Genomic DNA, 19,534 nt, shown 5'->3' on the forward strand with positions numbered 1-19,534 from the left:
CATCAACGGTTATACCCTCGGCTTTTCGTTTATTATCCATTGTAATACTTTGCTGACTTGACCGTCGGAGGGCCCTTGGCAGGCACCATCCCGGTGTCCCCCCAAGCCTTCACGGGTTTGTTTGTGTCTGTTCATCTTCTTTTGTGGGTTTCTTTCACACGTTGCTGGTGCCCATCAATCAAGAACTCGACGTTTGGAATTCCAGAAGACGTTTCAGCTACCGACCTTCTGACTTCCGACCCGTAGACGTCTCACCGTCTACATATGTATATTTCTCAAGTGTGTGTTTGGTCCTTCAGATTTTTTTTTTATTTGAAATAATCATCTATTGATTTAAGTTAGGAATGACACTGAGATGATCAGTAGGATTAAACTCATCCAAACAGACATTTGTTTATCCTGTAGTGAGGTTGATATAGGAGGTGACAAGAAGCTCGGAAACATCACGACATATCACAAGAAGCTTACGAGCTATATACTACAAGAAAGCCATGGCTATCTTGAAGGAGACTTCAGAGAAACTGAAACTTCAAACATACCAAGCCAGACACGAGTTGAGCAGAATAGCAGAAGTTAGTGAAAAAAAAATCGTAGAGGATTCACTTTAACGAGTATGGCTTAGTCTCCTTTATGAATCTGGTACCTGACCATAATAATCCCTGTTTGTGATTGCAGAGGCCCTCTATACCAAACCTTTTCACCACCCTCATCAGGCTCTTGCAGAAATTAGGAAGCCTCTGCACTTTTAAAGTCTGATTTTTCTTACATCTTATTACATAAATGGTAGTGAAATAGCTCAACCGACTGGTTAATATGTACGGTTGTAGATTGCTTGCTTTTTATATTTATAAGATCATGTTGGATGGTGATCCGTAGAAAAGTTCGAGCAAGAAATGCGACTCTATGAGTTAGTGTCTTGTGGGTTAGCATCTTCTCTCTCTCATCATGTTTCCCTTGGAACTCCACTGATATTGGCCGGACAATTTCTTTTGGTTTCAGTTCAGTGTTCTCTCCTTGAAACTAAAAACGGGTACAACGTCGATATTGCTTCGGTGTTCATACCAAGAAGTCATATAATATACAATATGCGTGCATGCCTCCGCTGCAATAGGCGCTTAACAATTAACCAGTTTTTAGATGCACATCTCAGATAAACTGCTTGCCAAATACCAATACTAAATTAGGGCAAAAAAGTCACCTTCACCGTTACGTTCAAACGGTGTAAGCACTACTATACTATAAAACAGAAAACAACTCCTGATCATGTTCATTCGTATTAGATTAAGAGTGGAAATCAACACGTCTACATGAACATGTATAAAAGTACAGCTCAAGCAGAGGAAGTGGAAAAACATATACCCAGCAGCAGCAGCAGCAAAGAACATCGCTGACCTTGCCAGAGTCATGGACAAAGAAAAGAAGGCCCGTGTTTTTCGTCACTATTTCTCTAACTTTTATCACTTCATCCACATTAGATGTCGTTATGGGCCATGTGATTTTGTGTCGTCTCCCCCTGATTATCCAACGGCATGTATTGCGCCATGATGGCACGTATCTCTGAATCCATGTATCTCTGCAATAACATATAGAGTTTGATTCCTGATTAATAACGGTGCACATCGAGAATGCAAGGAGCTAGCTCAACTTTTACAGAGATAATATCATTACCCGGATTCTGTACTTGTATATAGCATACCCTCCAACTCCAGTCAGCCCGAGAACTAGGAAAATTACCCACACCAAGTTCCACCCGCTCGATGTTTCTCCACTTTTACCTGTATTTCCCCACATGAAAAAAAATTAAGACCCACAAAGTAATATGAGACAACTAACAGGTCCCCATCACGGATTTCTAGTAATTTCTGGACATACCCGAAATTTTTCTATCAATTTCCCGAAATTCCTTAACGCCCAACATAGAGCTAAAATTGAAAAATAATTCCATTTTACAAGAGAGACAATACCAAGTGGTGTGAGTTCCACGCTGACCACGGGCACATGACCGCTGATTGCATAGCCCTTCGACTAGAAGTAGCTGAACTCTTGAAGAGAGGTCACCTCACTGACCTATGGACAGATAAAGGGAAAAATACTATAGCCCAAAGAGATGTTCATCCAAAGGAACCAGAGGAACCAACTCCAACAAAAACATGTTTGGTTATCACGGGAGGATCCGAAGTAAGCGGAGTCAGTCATTCAGCCGCCAAAAGAAGTGCACGTGTAGCGGCCAATCCAGACGCTCACTCATCTAGAACATCTTCACCTGTCTTCACCGACCAAGTTCTCAGCTTCCCAAACAGTGAAGCATCAGGGCTCGTCAACCCTCATCATGACGCTCTCGTTATCTCACTTACTATTTCTAATGTTCTTGTTAAAAGAATACTTGTCGATAATGGTTCATCTACTAACGTGTTGTTTTTACATGCATTGCGAGGAATGGGACTGGAAGAAACGAGTATATGTCGCCGACCCACCATTCTCATCGGTTTCAGCGGCAAGCAAAAGTACACGCTCGGCGAAATTTCTTTACCTGTTTTTGCAGGTGGAATCAACATGAGTACAACCTTCGTAGTACTCGACAGTCCCTCTGCCTACAACATCATTCTTGGACGTCCTTGGATCCACAACATGAGGGCGGTCCCATCAACCTTCCACCAAGTTATAAGGTTCCCTACTCCGTGGGGGGTACGTGAAGTCAAAGGCGAACAGAGCACGTCTCGAAACTGCTACAAAAACACCTTGAAGACGCCCAAAGCTCCCTTATAGCAATTACAGACAGAACAACTACTCCATAGTGATCCAGACAAGCCAACTATGGAGGAGTTGGATGAAGTACAGATTCACTCAGAGCTAACAGATCATAAAGTACAAATCGGTTCAAGACTGAATCCTACGCTCAGAGAAAAGCTAGTAGAATTCCTCACGCTTCACCATGACTGCTTCGCATGGTCACACGCTGACATGACAGGTATTGACCCGCAGGTTATCGTTCATAAATTACAGGTTGATCCGAGCTTCCCTCCGGTCAAGCAAAAGAGGAGAAAGTTTGCTCTAGAAAGAAACAAAGTAATCAACGAAGAAATTCATAAGTTGATCGACATCGGCTCAGTTCGTGAGGTCCATTATCCCGACTGGCTTGCGAATGTAGTAGTGGTAAAAAAGAAGAATGGCAAGTGGAGAGTGTGTATCGATTTTACCGACCTCAACAAGGCGTGTCCAAAAGACTCCTTCCCATTACCACATATTGACATGCTAGTCGACGCTACATCTGGACACGAACTCCTCAGTTTCATGGATGCCTTCTCCGGGTACAATCAGATCTTGATGCATCCTGATGATCAAGAGAAAACTGCCTTTGTGACAGAAAGAGGCATCTTTTGCTACAAAGTAATGCCCTTCGGCTTGAAGAACGCAGGAGCCACTTACCAGAGGCTCGTCAACCGAATGTTCGCTGAAATGATAGGGGATACGATGGAAGTGTATATAGACGACATGTTGGTTAAGTCATTGGAAGCGGAACAACATCTCGATCACCTTCGCCAAGCCTTCGACGTCCTCAAAAGGTATAACATGAAACTAAACCCTGCTAAATGTTCGTTTGGTGTTTCCTCAGGAAAATTCTTAGGTTACATGGTGACACAAAGAGGAATCGAAGCCAACCCAGAACAAATACAAGCAGTCAAGAACATTCCATCTCCCACTTGCATAAAAGACGTGCAAAAGTTAGCAGGGAGAGTCGCCTCACTCAGTCGCTTCATATCGAAATCTTCTGAAAAGTGCTACCTTTTCTTCGCCACCCTACGCAAGTCAAAAAACTTCGAGTGGACGCCAGCATGCGAAGATGCACTTCAGCAACTTAAAGCGTACCTGACTTCTCCACCTCTACTCTCAAAACCCAAAGAAGGTGAGAAACTTTACATTTATTTGGCAGTTGCAGAAACAGCAGTAAGCGCTGTGCTGGTACGGGAAGAAGATAAAAAACAACTTCCAGTCTACTACGTGAGCAAATCACTTCTAGACGCAGAGACCCGATACAGCCGGTTAGAAAAGCTTGCCCTTGCACTGGTAACTGCTGCTCGTAAACTCAGACCTTATTTCCAGTGTCACTCAATAGTGGTCGTTACGACATTTCCTCTAAAGAATGTCCTCCACAAACCTGAACTTTCTGGACGTCTCACCAAGTGGGCAGTGGAGCTGAGTGAGTATGACATTTCATACCAACCAAGGACCGCCATCAAATCACAGGTATTAGCTGATTTCCTTGTTGATTTTTCACCTAACATACTAATGCAGGCAGAGAAAGAGTTGTTGTGCTTAACCGACAAAAGCGAACAGAAGTGGAACCTATCAGTAGATGGTTCAAGCAACATGAACGGTGTAGGGTTGGGGATAGCTCTGACTTCTCCCGAAGGAGATCTAATACAACGAGCTATCCGTTGTGCGTTCAAAGCAACAAACAATGAAGCTGAGTACGAGGCACTTATAGCTGGACTTACGCTTGCAAAAGAAATGGGAATCCAGAGATTAGACGTTAAGTCAGACTCCCAACTCATTGTCAACCAGTTACAGGGAACTTATCAAGCACGTGATGCCAAGATGACTGCATACCTTGCTCACGTAAAGGAGTTACAAACTTCTTTCAAAGAAATGAACATAACACAGATACCTCGTCTAGAGAATGGACACGCTGATGCGCTCGCTAACCTCGGTTCTTCAATTCAAACAAAGGTAACTCAAAATATTCCTCTGGTTTTGCTCGAGTGGCCAGCAGTGTGGAAAAATCCTACTTCAGAGGTAGCCGCTACGGATCAAATCGATAGCTGGATGAATCCCTTGATTCGATACTTGGAAAATGACGAGTTACCAGAAGACAAAGGAGAAGCGAGAAAGATTTGTGCTAAAGCTGCCCGATACACCATCCTAGATGGACAACTACTCAAGAGGTCATACTCAGGACCTTATCTCAAGTGTATCGCCCCACAAGAAGTCAGGTACGTCCTCACTGAATTACATGCAGGAGAATGTGGGAATCACTCCGGAGGACGCAGTCTAACAACTAGAGTACTCACTGCCGGGTACTATTGGCCAACTATGAGGTCAGATTGCATTGACTTCGTAAAAAAGTGTGATAGTTGTCAGCGCTTCGCACCCACATCTCATCTCCCCCCAGAACATCTCAACTCAATACTATCTCCTTGGCCATTCATGAAATGGGGGATGGACATAGTAGGAAAACTTCCTACAGCACCTGGACAACGGGTATACATGTTAGCTGTGACGGACTACTTCACCAAATGGATTGAAGCAGAAGCATTCCACCAAGTTCGAGATAGAGAGGTAAAAAGTTTTATTTGGAAGAATGTCATTTGCAAGTTTGGCGTTCCAAAAGAAATAGTGACCGACAACGGTTCGCAATTCATTAGTTTCGACTTTCAAGATTTTTACAAAGAATGGGGGATCAAACTAAACTTCTCAACTCCGAGATACCCCCAAGCAAATGGACAAGCTGAATCTTCCAACAAAACAATCATGAACACAATAAAGAAACGATTGAAGAAAGCCAAAGGCGCCTGGGCAGATGAACTACCAGGAGTCTTATGGGCGTACAGAACCACTATTCGAACTCCAACAGGAGAAACTCCTTTCTCACTCGCTTATGGCTCAGAAGCCGTCATACCAGCAGAAGCAGGACTTCCTTCTACCCGTTACCAATGGACAGAAGAAGAAAGTAACTGGCCACAACTCAATCACAATCTCGACACGCTCGATGAAATTCGTGATATGGCAGCCATTAGAAATGCAGCTTACCAACAGAAAGTAGCACGTCATTACAACAGAAACATACGAGCTCGAACGTTTAAGGTAGGAGATTGGGTACTTCGAAAGGTGTTCCAGAACACCAAAGAAAGCGGCGCTGGAAAACTTGCACCTACTTGGGAAGGCCCGTATCAGATCACTAAAGTGGTAGGACAAGGCGCGTATAAAATTCAAGCACAAGATGGACGTGACATAAACAACAGTTGGAATGTCGTGCATCTCAAACTGTATCATTTCTAAACTCTATTGTTACCTCTTTGTTTTCTCTCCTACTTGTACATGTACTGACTTAGGCATCGGAGAGTCGGTGGGATTTCCACCGACTATAGCCCCTCAACGGAAATTGTGCAGGTAAAAACATCTTCACACCAGTACACGGTTGACGCTCACATGAACATGTCGAGAGGAAATGGGAAGTAGTTTTCGCACTCTAAACTCAAATATTCCATCTTTCGCTTCTCTTTTAGTACTTGACTAACTTGAGCGTCGGAGGGTCAATGGCTATGCCATTGACCACTTGTTTCTTCCCCCACAGGAAATCGAAGACACCTCTCGCCGAAGGTTAACACAGCCTAAGTCCAGCACAAAGTCCAGTACTACACTTAGGCTGGGGGGAGCACACTCATGATGTATTTTCACAGGACAAAGAGATGTGGGAAAGAACAAGCATGAACGAAGAAGCAATAAAATGCACGTAAAGACGTATGAAGAAGTAACAGTTGAAGAAGAAATAAAATGCACATACAGACATGTGAAGAAGCAATAAAATGCACATACAGACATGTGAAGAAGCAACATTGCACGTAAAGACATATGAAGAAGCAACAGATGAAGAACCAATAAAAACGCATGAAAAGACAACACAAACCAGGTGTGAATGTACAACAAACTCAACTACAAGACAATCCATTTGTCTGTCTACATTCGCAAGCATCGACAAAGTGGCAACCCGATTGCTCATTTTCTTTACATATACTTAGCAACCCGATTGCTCATCTGTTTTACATGTACTCGGCAACCCGATTGCTACCCTTCCTGTAAAAGGGTTACATACGACAACCCGATTGTCTTGTACTCGTACTAATGTACGAAATCTTCACACGTATCAATAAAGAATTTCCTGAGGTATTAATTCACTTAAAATCTAAGTCTCTTACTTCTGCTTGTCTTTTTACATGCACAAAATACTTGCGCAGATTCGGCATGCTCCACATCTATAAAACATAAGTCAACACGACTTATAAAAGGCAACCCGTTTGCTCATACAAAGAACGTTCACACCTTGTGTGCACAGTATAAACGTAAACAAAATACTTCATTCAGAATATAACAAGTGAGAATCAACGTCTCACCAAGTTCGAGTCGAAATACTTAAAAAGAATGGGGCAAAAACACACCCATTCACGAAGTCTATCAAACTAGTACTGAAACAAAAACAGACAAGCAAAGAAGGAAATAGAGTCCACGACTCAAAAGACATCTCTAGTCAGAACAAGAATCTAAGTTGTAATCAACGTCCTTCAGGGCCTCATAATGCTCAATCTCTCCTTCGAGGTCCCATCCTTCATGCTCGTTTGCAACGTACTGCTTCATCATCTCGCCTCGAGCTACTGCCACAGTATTCGCCCTTGCATGGATCTCTCCGACTCTGCGTGGCGACTACTCTCCTCTTCGATCTGCGCGTTCAAAGAACTAATATGTTCCTGGGCGTAGTTCGCACTCATCATCGCCTACAACAAAGAATATGGACGTTAACACATACAAGTCGGGAAGCCGATGATGTAGCAGACGTCTGCTCTAACACTTTTTGAACTACAAACCTGGTAACCGCTAAGCGCCGTCTGCTCCAACGCCTTCTGAACACCTATCTTCTTAAGATAAGCTTTATCACTCTCAGAAGTTAAGGAGCTAGAAACACGTCGAAGGGAGGATGGATCTTCGAACACCGACATCGAGGAGGAAAAATCCACATGCATCGCTCCAGAGTCTGCCTCATGCGTATTAACTCTCGAGGAAGAGGGCCCAATACCAGAAGTAGGGGGATGAACGAGCACACGCTCGGGAGACGTTTCGACCCTCGGCTTCTTCGTTGGAATTTTCTTCTTGGAGGCCACCTCCTTAGCTGATGGTACCTTCAAACTCTGTCTTGGAGCCATGTTTCCACCTGTAAGAAACAAAGGAAACAGCTGAAGAAAACATCTACACACACGGAGGAGAAAGGTAAAAGTCAAACGCATGGAGAAAGCTGATGAACGCAAAAAGCAGAACACGTACCCTGTGCACGTCTAGGACCTACGGACTCAGTCCCTCCGAAAACCAACCTTCTCCAACTCCTCCTCAATGCGGGCTCCTCCCAGAAATTCTGGAGCCCGACTATCTGATCGTTACGAGAAAATTCGTGCAAATTCCCGTTTGCTAATTATACATTACACAGAGCAGATGTCAGAGTAAAACACGTGGAACAAAACACGTGGAACAAAACACGTGGAGCAAAACACGTGGAGCAAAACACGTGGAGCAAAACACGTGGAGCAAAACACGTGGAGCAAAACACGTGAAACAAAACACGTGAAACAAAACACGTGAAACAAAACACGTGAAACAAAACACGTGAAACAAAACATGTGGAGCAAAACACGTGAAACAAAACACGTGGAGCAAAACATGTGAAACAAAACACGTGAAACAAAACACGTGGAACAAAACACGTGGAACAAAACATGCGAAACACATGCGAAACAAAACGTGTGAAAACAAAACATGTGGAACAAAACATGTGGAAACAAAACATGTAGAGACGAACGTGTGAAACATGTGGAGACGAACGTGTGAAACATGTGGAGACGAACACATGTTTCCAGACGAAACATGTGAAACATGTGCAGACGAACACATGTTTCCAGACGAACATGTGAAACATGTGAAGACGAACATGTGAACATGTGAAGACGAACATGTGAACATGTGAAACATGTGAAGACGAACATGTGAAACATGTGAAGACGAACATGTGAAGACGAACATGTGAAGACGAACATGTGAAACATGTGAAGACGAACATGTGAAACATGTGAAGACGAACATGTGAAACATGTGAAGACGAACATGTGAAACATGTGAAGACGAACATGTGAAACATGTGAAGACGAACATGTGAAACATGTGAAGACGAACATGTGAAACATGTGAAGACGAACATGTGAAACATGTGAAGACGAACTGATCATACAAACATGTGAAACATGTGAAGACGAACTGATCATACAAACAACACTCACTAGCATCCCGCCATTTGAACGAAACATTCCCGTACTCGCGTGGAGTAAACACACCATCCCTCTTTACAAAACAAGAGCACGTACAGACGAACCACATTAACTTGAGGTATTTTCTATACTACTTAATGGTTGAATAATTTTTTCTCATTTATGAACAGATATACGCCAGACATCATACACGCATCCTCCTTACGAGTACGTGTACACCTCTATGCGCATTACAAAGTCTACACATACACTTACGTGTACTTCAAGTCTACGTGTACATCTACGCGCATTACAAGTATATGCGTACACTTACGTGTACTCCAAGTTTACGCGTACACCTACGTGTACTCCAAGTCTACGTGTACATGTATGCGCATTACCAGTCTACTTGTACACCTACATGTACTCCAAGTTCACGTGTGCACCTACGTGTACTACAAGTTTACATGTTCACATGCATAAGAAAAGTAGTATACATGTTAAGATCTACAAGTCTTAGTATCAACAAACATATTGTTAACCTAATTGTGTGACATTTATCTTCAGGAGGATCAAAACCAGCAACTCTTGACTCTGGAGCTATTGTTAACGTACCTTTGTTCGTAAACACTGGAGACAAGATATTGGTGGACACGAGAACTGGAAATTACATGAGCAGGGTATAAATACCTTAAAAAAAATTATTCTTTTTGTTAGGAAAGTTTTCCCTTTTCTACGCAGCAATTTACATTCAATTCCGGGTAAAAGTTATTATATGCAAGAGTAGATTGTATTTGTTATAGATATAGTACAAATGAGTAGTAGTAAAACTCATCGAAACACTGAGGGAAGCAAGCTGAGGTTATATCTTCTTGTTGTGTTCGGTTAACAGACAAATTTATTACTTCGAGCCTGGTTAATTATTAAAGTACATCATGTCTTTACTTCTCTTTAGACCTAAATTGGAAACGAAAATTGTTGTGATTCAAACTCATCACTCCGTATTGGGTAGATTCAGTGCTTCTTGTTCTTATGATTTACATCTCCGTGATGCTTTTCGTTTCTCTGATGAGCAATGTTTCGATCTGGTCTTTCAGATCAGGTAATTCGATTCATCCAATTTTTCTGAAACGAAATTGGTTGTATTTGAGATAGGTAAGTAATTTAGCTTAATCTCCACTAATGTCTTAGTAGACGTTGAGGTTGTGGTTAAAAGACGGTGATCTCATTATCAGCTTCGCGTCTGATATTTCCAAGTTCTTATTCTTTGAAAATAGCTCTGCTACCATGAAAAATTCCATACTAGAAGAGCAATGCCCATGGCAAGCTCCATTTCAGTCATAAAAACTAAACCCATTACTCATTCATGAACAAATGCTTCTTTCATCCAACATTCCTTCTTTCAACCTTTCCCTCTACTCCAAACAGAATTCCTACTCTCTTCTCATATCCACCACGGTACCACCCCCACCTCCGCAGAGGACTTGGAACTCGTATCGTTTCACCTGATCTTCGGAGTTCATGGATTATTCTCTAATTCTCGATTCCACATTATGATCATGGTGATGATTATGTAAGTTCGGCTCCTCTTGCATCTTCAAGTTATATTATGTTTCAGAAAAACAAAATATTAACAAAGATGCCAGTTTCAGAGGGATTTTGATGTTATTTAGTGAGAGATATATGACTAGAGTCAATTACTCAAAGGAGGACTTCAAATTGGGTATGTTTCATAGTTCATAACAAATTTAAGGTATCTTTATGATTCTAAAGAGGTTTTTGAAATTTCTAAACAAAGCATGACTTGAGATTGTCTCCGGAACAATCATTACAAGCTCCTCACAATGCAACTTGGAGAATTATTTTTCCTTTTCAAATGTCCAAATATAACTCTGTCTAATTCGAATGGATCCAAAAATTAACTCGAATTAGCCCAATTTTGGATCTATTTAATATGTATGTTGTGTTGACCAAAATCCACACCAGGTCCCTCGGCACTAAAAGCGCCCATTAAGACGTCAAGCCCAGCGCAACACTCTCGGGCCCAGCCCAGAAGTCTCTTAATGGGCCATCGTCGCCTAGACCCTAAAACTCGTGTCGAGCCCAACCACGTGCAAAGAGTCTCCACGTGCACAGAACTCCACATGCCTGAGTCTCCACACGCCTGAGTCTCCACACGCCTGGCGCTTGACACGTCTAGATCTTCATGCACCACGTGTTAAAGATCATTTGACGATGAGATCCTCGACATGTCACATATGCCCATAATGACATAGATCTCAAACTTGGTCAACGTAACTCCAGAGACAATTATCCCCCATCAATGACATGCATAACATGGTAACGTCTCACATAAATGTGAGACCATGCACATGCACAATCAGAGTAGTTGCCAGAGAACATGCACAACCGTTGTGCATGTACAGCCAGTGTACACGTCACCATATCCCAGGTATCTTACCATGCATTTACTCCGTAACGGTCAGCCTTTACTCTTCCCAACGGATCACTCCTCAAGCCTATATAAAGAGGAGCACTTTCATTTCTCAGATCATGGAATAGAGAGAAAAGCAACCCATACTACCTCTTCTCCTCCACTCGCCCTCTGTTCTTCGATTATTCTTGAGACGTTTGCATACAAGTTCACCTGGTTCTGGTCGTGGACACTACTAGACGCCTCAAGGGTGTTAAAACTTATCTTTGCTCGACGCTTCCTGCTCGACGCTTCCGGCTCGACGCTTCCTGCTCGACGCTTCCTGCTCGACGCTTCCGGCTCGACGCTTCCTGCTCGACGCTTCCTGCTCGGCGCTTCCTGCTCGACGCTTCCTGCTCGACGCTTCCTGCTCGACGCTTCCGGCTCGACGCTTCCGGCTCGACGCTTCCTGCTCGACGCTTCCAGACGTCTTCGAGGAGATCACAACCTTCTTCTTGCTCGACGCTACTGGTAACATCTACTCTCGTACTTCTGATCATTTCACTCCCGTAGATTCGAACTCCGGTCATTCTACGAGCCTAGCCACTCTCCGATAATACATCAACGGTTATACCCTCGGCTTTTCATTTATTATCCATTGTAATACTTTGCTGACTTGACCGTCGGAGGGCCCTTGGCAGGCACCATCCCGGTGTCCCCCCAAGCCTTCACGGGTTTGTTTGTGTCTGTTCATCTTCTTTTGTGGGTTTCTTTCACACGTTGCTGGTGCCCATCAATCAAGAACTCGACGTTTGGAATTCCAGAAGACGTTTCAGCTACCGACCTTCTGACTTCCGACCCGTAGACGTCTCACCGTCTACATATGTATATTTCTCAAGTGTGTGTTTGGTCCTTCAGATTTTTTTTTTATTTGAAATAATCATCTATTGATTTAAGTTAGGAATGACACTGAGATGATCAGTAGGATTAAACTCATCCAAACAGACATTTGTTTATCCTGTAGTGAGGTTGATATAGGAGCTGACAAGAAGCTCGGAAACATCACGACATATCACAAGAAGCTTACGAGCTATATACTACAAGAAAGCCATGGCTATCTTGAAGGAGACTTCAGAGAAACTGAAACTTCAAACATACCAAGCCAGACACGAGTTGAGCAGAATAGCAGAAGTCAATGAAAAAAAAATCGTAGAGGATTCACTTTAACGAGTATGGCTTAGTCTCCTTTATGAATCTGGTACCTGACCATAATAATCCCTGTTTGTGATTGCAGAGGCCCTCTATACCAAACCTTTTCACCACCCTCATCAGGCTCTTGCAGAAATTAGGAAGCCTCTGCACTTTTAAAGTCTGATTTTTCTTACATCTTATTACATAAATGGTAGTGAAATAGCTCAACCGACTGGTTAATATGTACGATTGTAGATTGCTTGCTTTTTATATTTATAAGATCATGTTGGATGGTGATCCGTAGAAAAGTTCGAGCAAGAAATGCGACTCTATGAGTTAGTGTCTTGTGGGTTAGCATCTTCTCTCTCTCATCATGTTTCCCTTGGAACTCCACTGATATTGGCCGGACAATTTCTTTTGGTTTCAGTTCAGTGTTCTCTCCTTGAAACTAAAAACGGGTACAACGTCGATATTGCTTCGGTGTTCATACCAAGAAGTCATATAATATACAATATGCGTGCATGCCTCCGCTGCAATAGGCACTTAACAATTAACCAGTTTTTAGATGCACATCTCAGATAAACTGCTTGCCAAATACCAATACTAAATTAGGGCAAAAAAGTCACCTTCACCGTTACGTTCAAACGGTGTAAGCACTACTATACTATAAAACAGAAAACAACTCCTTATCATGTTCATTCGTATTAGATTAAGAGTGGAAATCAACACGTCTACATGAACATGTATAAAAGTACAGCTCAAGCAGAGGAAGTGGAAAAACATATACCCAGCAGCAGCAGCAGCAAAGAACATCGCTGACCTTGCCAGAGTCATGGACAAAGAAAAGAAGGCCCGTGTTTTTCGTCACTATTTCTCTAACTTTTATCACTTCATCCACATTAGATGTCGTTATGGGTCATGTGATTTTGTGTCGTCTCCCCCTGATTATCCAACGGCATGTATTGCGCCATGATGGCACGTATCTCTGAATCCATGTATCTCTGCAATAACATATAGAGTTTGATTCCTGATTAATAACGGTGCACATCGAGAATGCAAGGAGCTAGCTCAACTTTTACAGAGATAATATCATTACCCGGATTCTGTACTTGTATATAGCATACCCTCCAACTCCAGTCAGCCCGAGAACTAGGAAAATTACCCACACCAAGTTCCACCCGCTCGATGTTTCTCCACTTTTACCTGTATTTCCCCACATGAAAAAAAATTAAGACCCACAAAGTAATATGAGACAACTAACAGGTCCCCATCACGGATTTTTAGTAATTTCTGGACATACCCGAAATTTTTCTATCAATTTCCCAAAATTCCTTAACGCCCAACATAGAGCTAAAATTGAAAAATAATTCCATTTTACAAGAAGATGGGTCAGTGTGATTAACATCCACAACGACTTCAAGTTCTTAGTTCCACATTAGCAATTAGAAGATAACAAATTACGGCTCAATTACGTGTTGCAAGTTGATTACTGAGCTCTTGTTCACCGAACAATTTAAAACTCCAAGTAAAGCTGTTCATGGACCAGGAATATAAGAATGGTTAAAGACACTCACTTATACAAGTGTCATGTTCTTGCATGTATAACAAATTCCCACTACAGCTGCATTCGTAGCTTCCCCAAGTATTCTTGCAGCTACAATCAGGGCACTGGCATGCAAGCTTTTCCTTGCATTCATCCACATCTGGAACAATATCGAAACACAAATGACGTGTTATATGAGTTAGTTGTACAGATTCTTACAGAGCCATGTGTCTAAATGTTGGAAATCATTTCATTGATAGGGAAACACTAAATAAAGTATTTAATACATGTCTATTCATAAAGTGAATCAACAAGGTACATAGAGTTGCATTAATTTTGCATTCCACCATTTCTTTCATATAAACAAACCCGCATAAGAAATTCCTCCATGGTCAAATACAACGGAAATGTGAAACGGACATTTCTAGAGACATATCGAAAAGATAAACGTAAAGATACTAAAAGTGGCTGGGATATCAGCTCAGTAGACCTAGATTTTGGGTAGTTGATTAACCCCTCAAACCCTTAAAAAAGTATTCATAGAAAGAAACGACAAAAGGTAGTAAACAGATATGCACCTTCACATGTTTCGACTCCATCGCCTTTGAATCCTGGTGGGCACTTGCAACCATTGGAATGGTCTTCCTAAAGAACCAATCGAAGTTCCAGTTACATTTGAAAAGAGGAAGTAAGAAACAAGGACAATATCATTTCCAGCAAAAATAAGTTCAACTCACTCCGCAGGCTGAGAAAGTTTTGCCATCCTGGGTTTTCTTCCAGCAGCCTCCATTGTTAATTTCACACCGTAGAGCTCCTGAAGCTGTAAAAATATTTTTTTTAAACTAATTAGATCATATGATACTGGAAGTTTCAACGGCCAAATCTACACAAGTAGAAGAGCATCAATTGGATGGGAAGAAAATGTGTCATGAGGATGCCAAAAATAATATCAAAATCGAAAGACAGGCGAAAGTTTACCTTCACAATGGGTATATCCATCACCTACAAACTTCACTCCCTGCACAACAGGGCATTCACACACTCTACCACGGAAAGTGTCCTGCAGTAGAGATCGTACATGGTACCAGATTAGACACTGATCAAGAACGTGTAGTCTAGTTGAACTGATGAAGTTCATTAAAAATTTATATGTACACGTGTTTATCCATCAACTGAACTAAGGCTCAAAATTAAAAGACAAAAACGTTTGAATGCTTAACCAGCAGACCACCCATATCGACATGTTACTAGTTAGTTCTTTTCTATCAGTAAAAACTCAAGTTGCCATGACAACAAAAATATCGACATGTTACTAGTTAGTACCTTTCTATGACAACAAAAATAGAAAAGAAGACAAAGAAACACGAAAAACTCCAACAGGATTACCTTGCATGCAGTAGCATTGGCAGCCTTGTCTTGCCAGCATCCGCCATTGTTCTCCAAGCACTCATTCGTTTCTATTCCTGTACAAAACAATTTTGGTATTAACATAAGAAATAAAGAAAAAAAACACTCAAGTTACAAGAAGAAAACATGCAATGCATTTGCCCTCATCTCCATGAATATGAATGTGAAATTGAAACAAAAGGGATGTCCTATTGACCCTTTTGGATCATAATGTCACCTCTAGAGATGAGTTCACATTTTGATTTGTCTAAGAGAAAATTCAATAATGAGGAATATCGTTCTTGCAATTGTGATGATGAGATAATTGAATAGCAAGATCACAAGATGACAAAGGCGTATACATTTACACTAGTTGGAAGATGAAGCGGCATGAATTCAGTTTCATACACGGTAAATGTTGAAAAAGTCATAAAACAATGAGCTGGTCACATTGATATTTAAGTCTCAGTACGATGATTATGGTGGTGAAAGATGATGTGGCAGTGTTCGTAGCACTGAATGCTGATGCGGGGTCAAAGGTGGTGTTGCTTGGGTTACTTAGGTATCATTAATTGTATTACACTGTGTATTTTTTTCTCCTCTTGAAAGAAAATATAATAATTAAAAACTGGGTCTTTTGGCATTGACTACCACCAAGTAATGAATGACAAAAGAAATCGAGAATTTTATAATACCATCACTTAAGCAAACAGCTGGCTCAGTGGTCTCCTGGAAACCGGAACATATGGCTTTCAGAACTGCCCCTTTGTCCAACTTACCTGAAGCCAGACAATAAAACAATTATATGGGGAGTTCGCTACATAGCACCACTCGTATCTTAACAACAGAACTGCTTCAAACCTCTATATTGTCTATTGTTGATGACAAGAGTGGGCAATATAGTAACATCTCCTCGAGAACCTTTCCCAATCTAAAACACAAGCAGCACAATTTAGTAACAACAGATAAGCGGCAAACACACACTGAAACATTATAATGAAGAGCTATAAAGTAACAAACTGAACCTGGGCATCTTGTTCTGCTTTAAGCACTGGATTATCCACATCTGCTTCAGGATCTCCAATACATTGATCCATCTTCTTGAGATCGACACCTATTGATACATGTCAAAGACAGATACTTAGTGGGGAGCTCACATTGAGTCCTGGAGTTTCTTTAATAGCTAAACTACACGAATAACAAATCCTACTTACAATTGCATATATGACTTATTACTGTTGTCAAAAACAAAAACATACCAAGGGATTTGATGACTTGATCCGCACACTCCTTTGTGTACTTTTTCTCTTTCATCGGGCACCGAATGGCGAAGTCAGTCACATAGTCCCACCATAACCATGGTTTTCCACTTTCATTAGCAACTTTATACAAGCAAACCTGTCGTAAATTTTGAACAACGACGTCCTTGCCATCATACCCCGTGCTGAAATCCTGCTCTGGATCCGGAGCACAGTATCTACCATTGTTGATGCACTGAGATTTGCACTGCTTGCTCAAGATAAAAGATTCTGGGCAGTACCAAGTGATGTAGTGAGGTGTGAACTGAGTGTAACCTTTTTGCTCAAGTATTTGAGCTGCTCCTTTAAAGTTTTTGACGAAATCAATCTGAGCGTCACACTTAGGTCCGCACTCATCGTTGCTGTTCGTCCACAATTCATACTCAACTCGCTCGTCGGGGTGAGGAAGAGCCTCTGTCCAATCCAAATTAATATTAACCATATCGCCATTTGATAAAGCTTTCTTGATACTATCCCCAAGGCTTTTGCTAATTAACGCCGACGGTATGGTAATGTTTTGTAGGTACTCTGCACTCGTATTATCTTCTTCAGGGGTATCCATAGTGATCAAAGGCTCAAGCTTGTCATCGGCAACAAGGATAGCCGCTGCTCCAGCATTCTGTGCGTTCCATGCTTTCAATGTAAAGTAACAATCTGCCAACAGACCAACATCAACACTCAAAAAAACTACTAAACATTCGAAAGTAACCTTAATCGATAAAACATGAAAATCACAAGACACAAGTACTCAATTCAACAGGTACTCTCTTGAGATCTAAACCAATATAGATAAATACCCATGGATCAAAATCAACACATTGAGAAACTAAAACAAGTATTTAACCAAAAATATAAAAAAGTAGAGAACAAACATCAAAACCAAATACAACTATTAATGCAACATTTGGGTTTTTAATTCTAACCCTAAAATTAGAAACATGCCATAAGAGATTCAAAGATTTAAACTTTATAAAACTAAAATTGAGCATACCCCCTCTATCAGCAAGAAGAAAAGTAGGGAGACCACCAGGTTTGGATTTGAAAGAGACATCAACCTCATTGAAACCCTTGCATGCTTTCTGATTCAATTTGGGATAAATCACAGTTCCAACCATGGTTCCTCCATACTGAGGAACCCCAAAATTTCCAATTGCACATTCATAAACATCTTTTAATGAATCAGGAGATGTAACTCTTAAACTGTTCTTCTCCACCACAAATCTACCCAAACAAGATGTGAAGCAAAGAGATAAAACCCATATCAGAAACCCTAGTTTCTCTCTCATTTTTTCCTACCCACCACCAAACAAAGTCAATTCGACACAAATCGAGACTCACTGATCAAAAAAATTAAAGGATACCCAGATGGAAAAAAAACCTAACTTTCCTTCCACAACCAAACTAACTAGTGATGGATGAAAACTCAGATCGGATTAGTTCAAGATCAAGAGAGAGAGAAACTAAAATATAATATAAAAAAAAGAAGAAGCACGGAGATCCTGAAACTTGAGATGAAACAAAGTTGTATTATTAAAAGGGGATAAGATAATTAAGTTGAGATTTGTTTGTTTAATTAAACAAAGGGTAGTGATTTAATTAGTAATATTTGGTAATCACGTGTTTAGTTGCTAATTAGGATCAAGCTGATGAAACTCTTCTGAGATTGAAAGAAAAACTTTGAAAGTTCAAACAGAAAGAAGAAGAGAAGTTTCATGAACGTATCAGAGAGGACGACACGTGTTTCATGTGAAAAATATATTCGTCGTCCTTTTCCTTGATGAAATACGAAAAGTGTGGTAGAACGTGAATCTCATATCATATGGGTGGGAGATGAGTCTAGGGCTCCTCTTCAAATGTTACACATCATTTTTTTTAGTCAGTCATTTTAAAACCGTGAGACTCAAATTGTAGAAGCAGACAATATCACTAGTAGCAGACAAAATTTGGTTGCATCGTCCTATGCCACATTATTAAGACGATTTCTTGCATAATGATGTGATTTTCGAAGTGTGTGGTAGAAATACAATCACACTGTGGTGGGAGATAGAGTGTGGGGTTCTTCTTGAGAAGTTAAGCACCATCTTTGGTGAAACATTTTAAAACTGCGAGGTCCATGGTTTTTCTTTTTTAGCGAATAAAATGTTACCTACTTTTAGCTAGTTTGTGTCGGTGGAGAGTATGAGTTATACCTAACACATTGACACATGAATACGCAGTCGACTAAGTTATAAAGTGATTGAGAAAATCATAACACGTGTAATATAAGGTGCAAATATGCCCTCAAGGAAATTTGAAGTTCGTAAATACCTTGTGTTATCTTATTATTGATTTGATATTAGTAAGGGTTATTTCCCTAATAGCCCCCAACATTGTGACCGGTTTCCTGCCTAGCTCCCTACTTTATCAAAAATATTCAGATGGCCCCCTTTTTCAGATTCCGTTATAACATCGTTAACTAGTCATCACCTCTCTCTCATCCAACTCACCGCCTCTCTCTGCCACCTCATCATCTTCACCGTGCGAAAGGTCGCCGGCAGGCAACTTTTTCGATCGGCGACCTTCAAACATTAAAAAAAAAAAAATCTCCCTCTTCTCTCTCTCTCTCTAAATTTTTTTTTATTTGTCTTCTCCTCTCTCTCAA

The 19,534-nt window shown here is 41.1% G+C and overlaps 2 protein-coding genes across 5 annotated transcripts; both read right to left on the reverse strand.

The window, feature by feature from the left end:
- Positions 1–1,156: 1,156 nt before the first annotated feature.
- On the reverse strand, positions 1,157–19,110 carry LOC147565356 (vacuolar-sorting receptor 1-like). Of its 4 annotated transcripts, none has more exons than XR_015230176.1 (12): positions 17,885–18,775; positions 16,855–17,547; positions 16,621–16,709; positions 16,457–16,526; positions 16,291–16,374; positions 15,596–15,672; positions 15,188–15,269; positions 14,947–15,029; positions 14,788–14,854; positions 13,967–14,369; positions 1,669–1,883; positions 1,157–1,573 (listed from the first exon to the last, which is right to left on the reverse strand). XR_015230176.1 is itself a non-coding variant. In XM_086651836.1 (12 exons), exons 1-12 carry the CDS (start codon positions 18,177–18,179, stop codon positions 1,472–1,474), a joined length of 1,878 nt encoding a protein of 625 aa, XP_086507962.1. In that variant the 5' UTR covers positions 18,180–19,110; the 3' UTR covers positions 1,157–1,471. The 4 variants fall into 4 exon arrangements, 3 of the variants coding, with proteins under 3 accessions (XP_086507962.1, XP_086507964.1, XP_086507963.1); XM_086651836.1 differs by having other exon boundaries at positions 1,669–1,775; positions 14,241–14,369; positions 17,885–19,110; XM_086651838.1 differs by lacking the exon at positions 1,669–1,883 and adding an exon at positions 13,763–13,869 and having other exon boundaries at positions 14,241–14,369; positions 17,885–19,092.
- On the reverse strand, positions 7,105–13,500 carry LOC147565357 (uncharacterized). Its single transcript, XM_086651674.1, has 4 exons — positions 13,422–13,500; positions 8,092–8,232; positions 7,638–7,981; positions 7,105–7,547 (listed from the first exon to the last, which is right to left on the reverse strand). Exons 1-4 carry the CDS (start codon positions 13,498–13,500, stop codon positions 7,425–7,427), a joined length of 687 nt encoding a protein of 228 aa, XP_086507800.1. The 3' UTR covers positions 7,105–7,424.
- Positions 19,111–19,534: the final 424 nt, after the last annotated feature.

This window comes from Eschscholzia californica, unplaced genomic scaffold, assembly GCF_041429995.1.
Source record: "Eschscholzia californica isolate CP2 unplaced genomic scaffold, dmEscCali1.0.p SCAF_1, whole genome shotgun sequence".
NCBI classification, from domain to species: domain Eukaryota; kingdom Viridiplantae; phylum Streptophyta; class Magnoliopsida; order Ranunculales; family Papaveraceae; genus Eschscholzia; species Eschscholzia californica.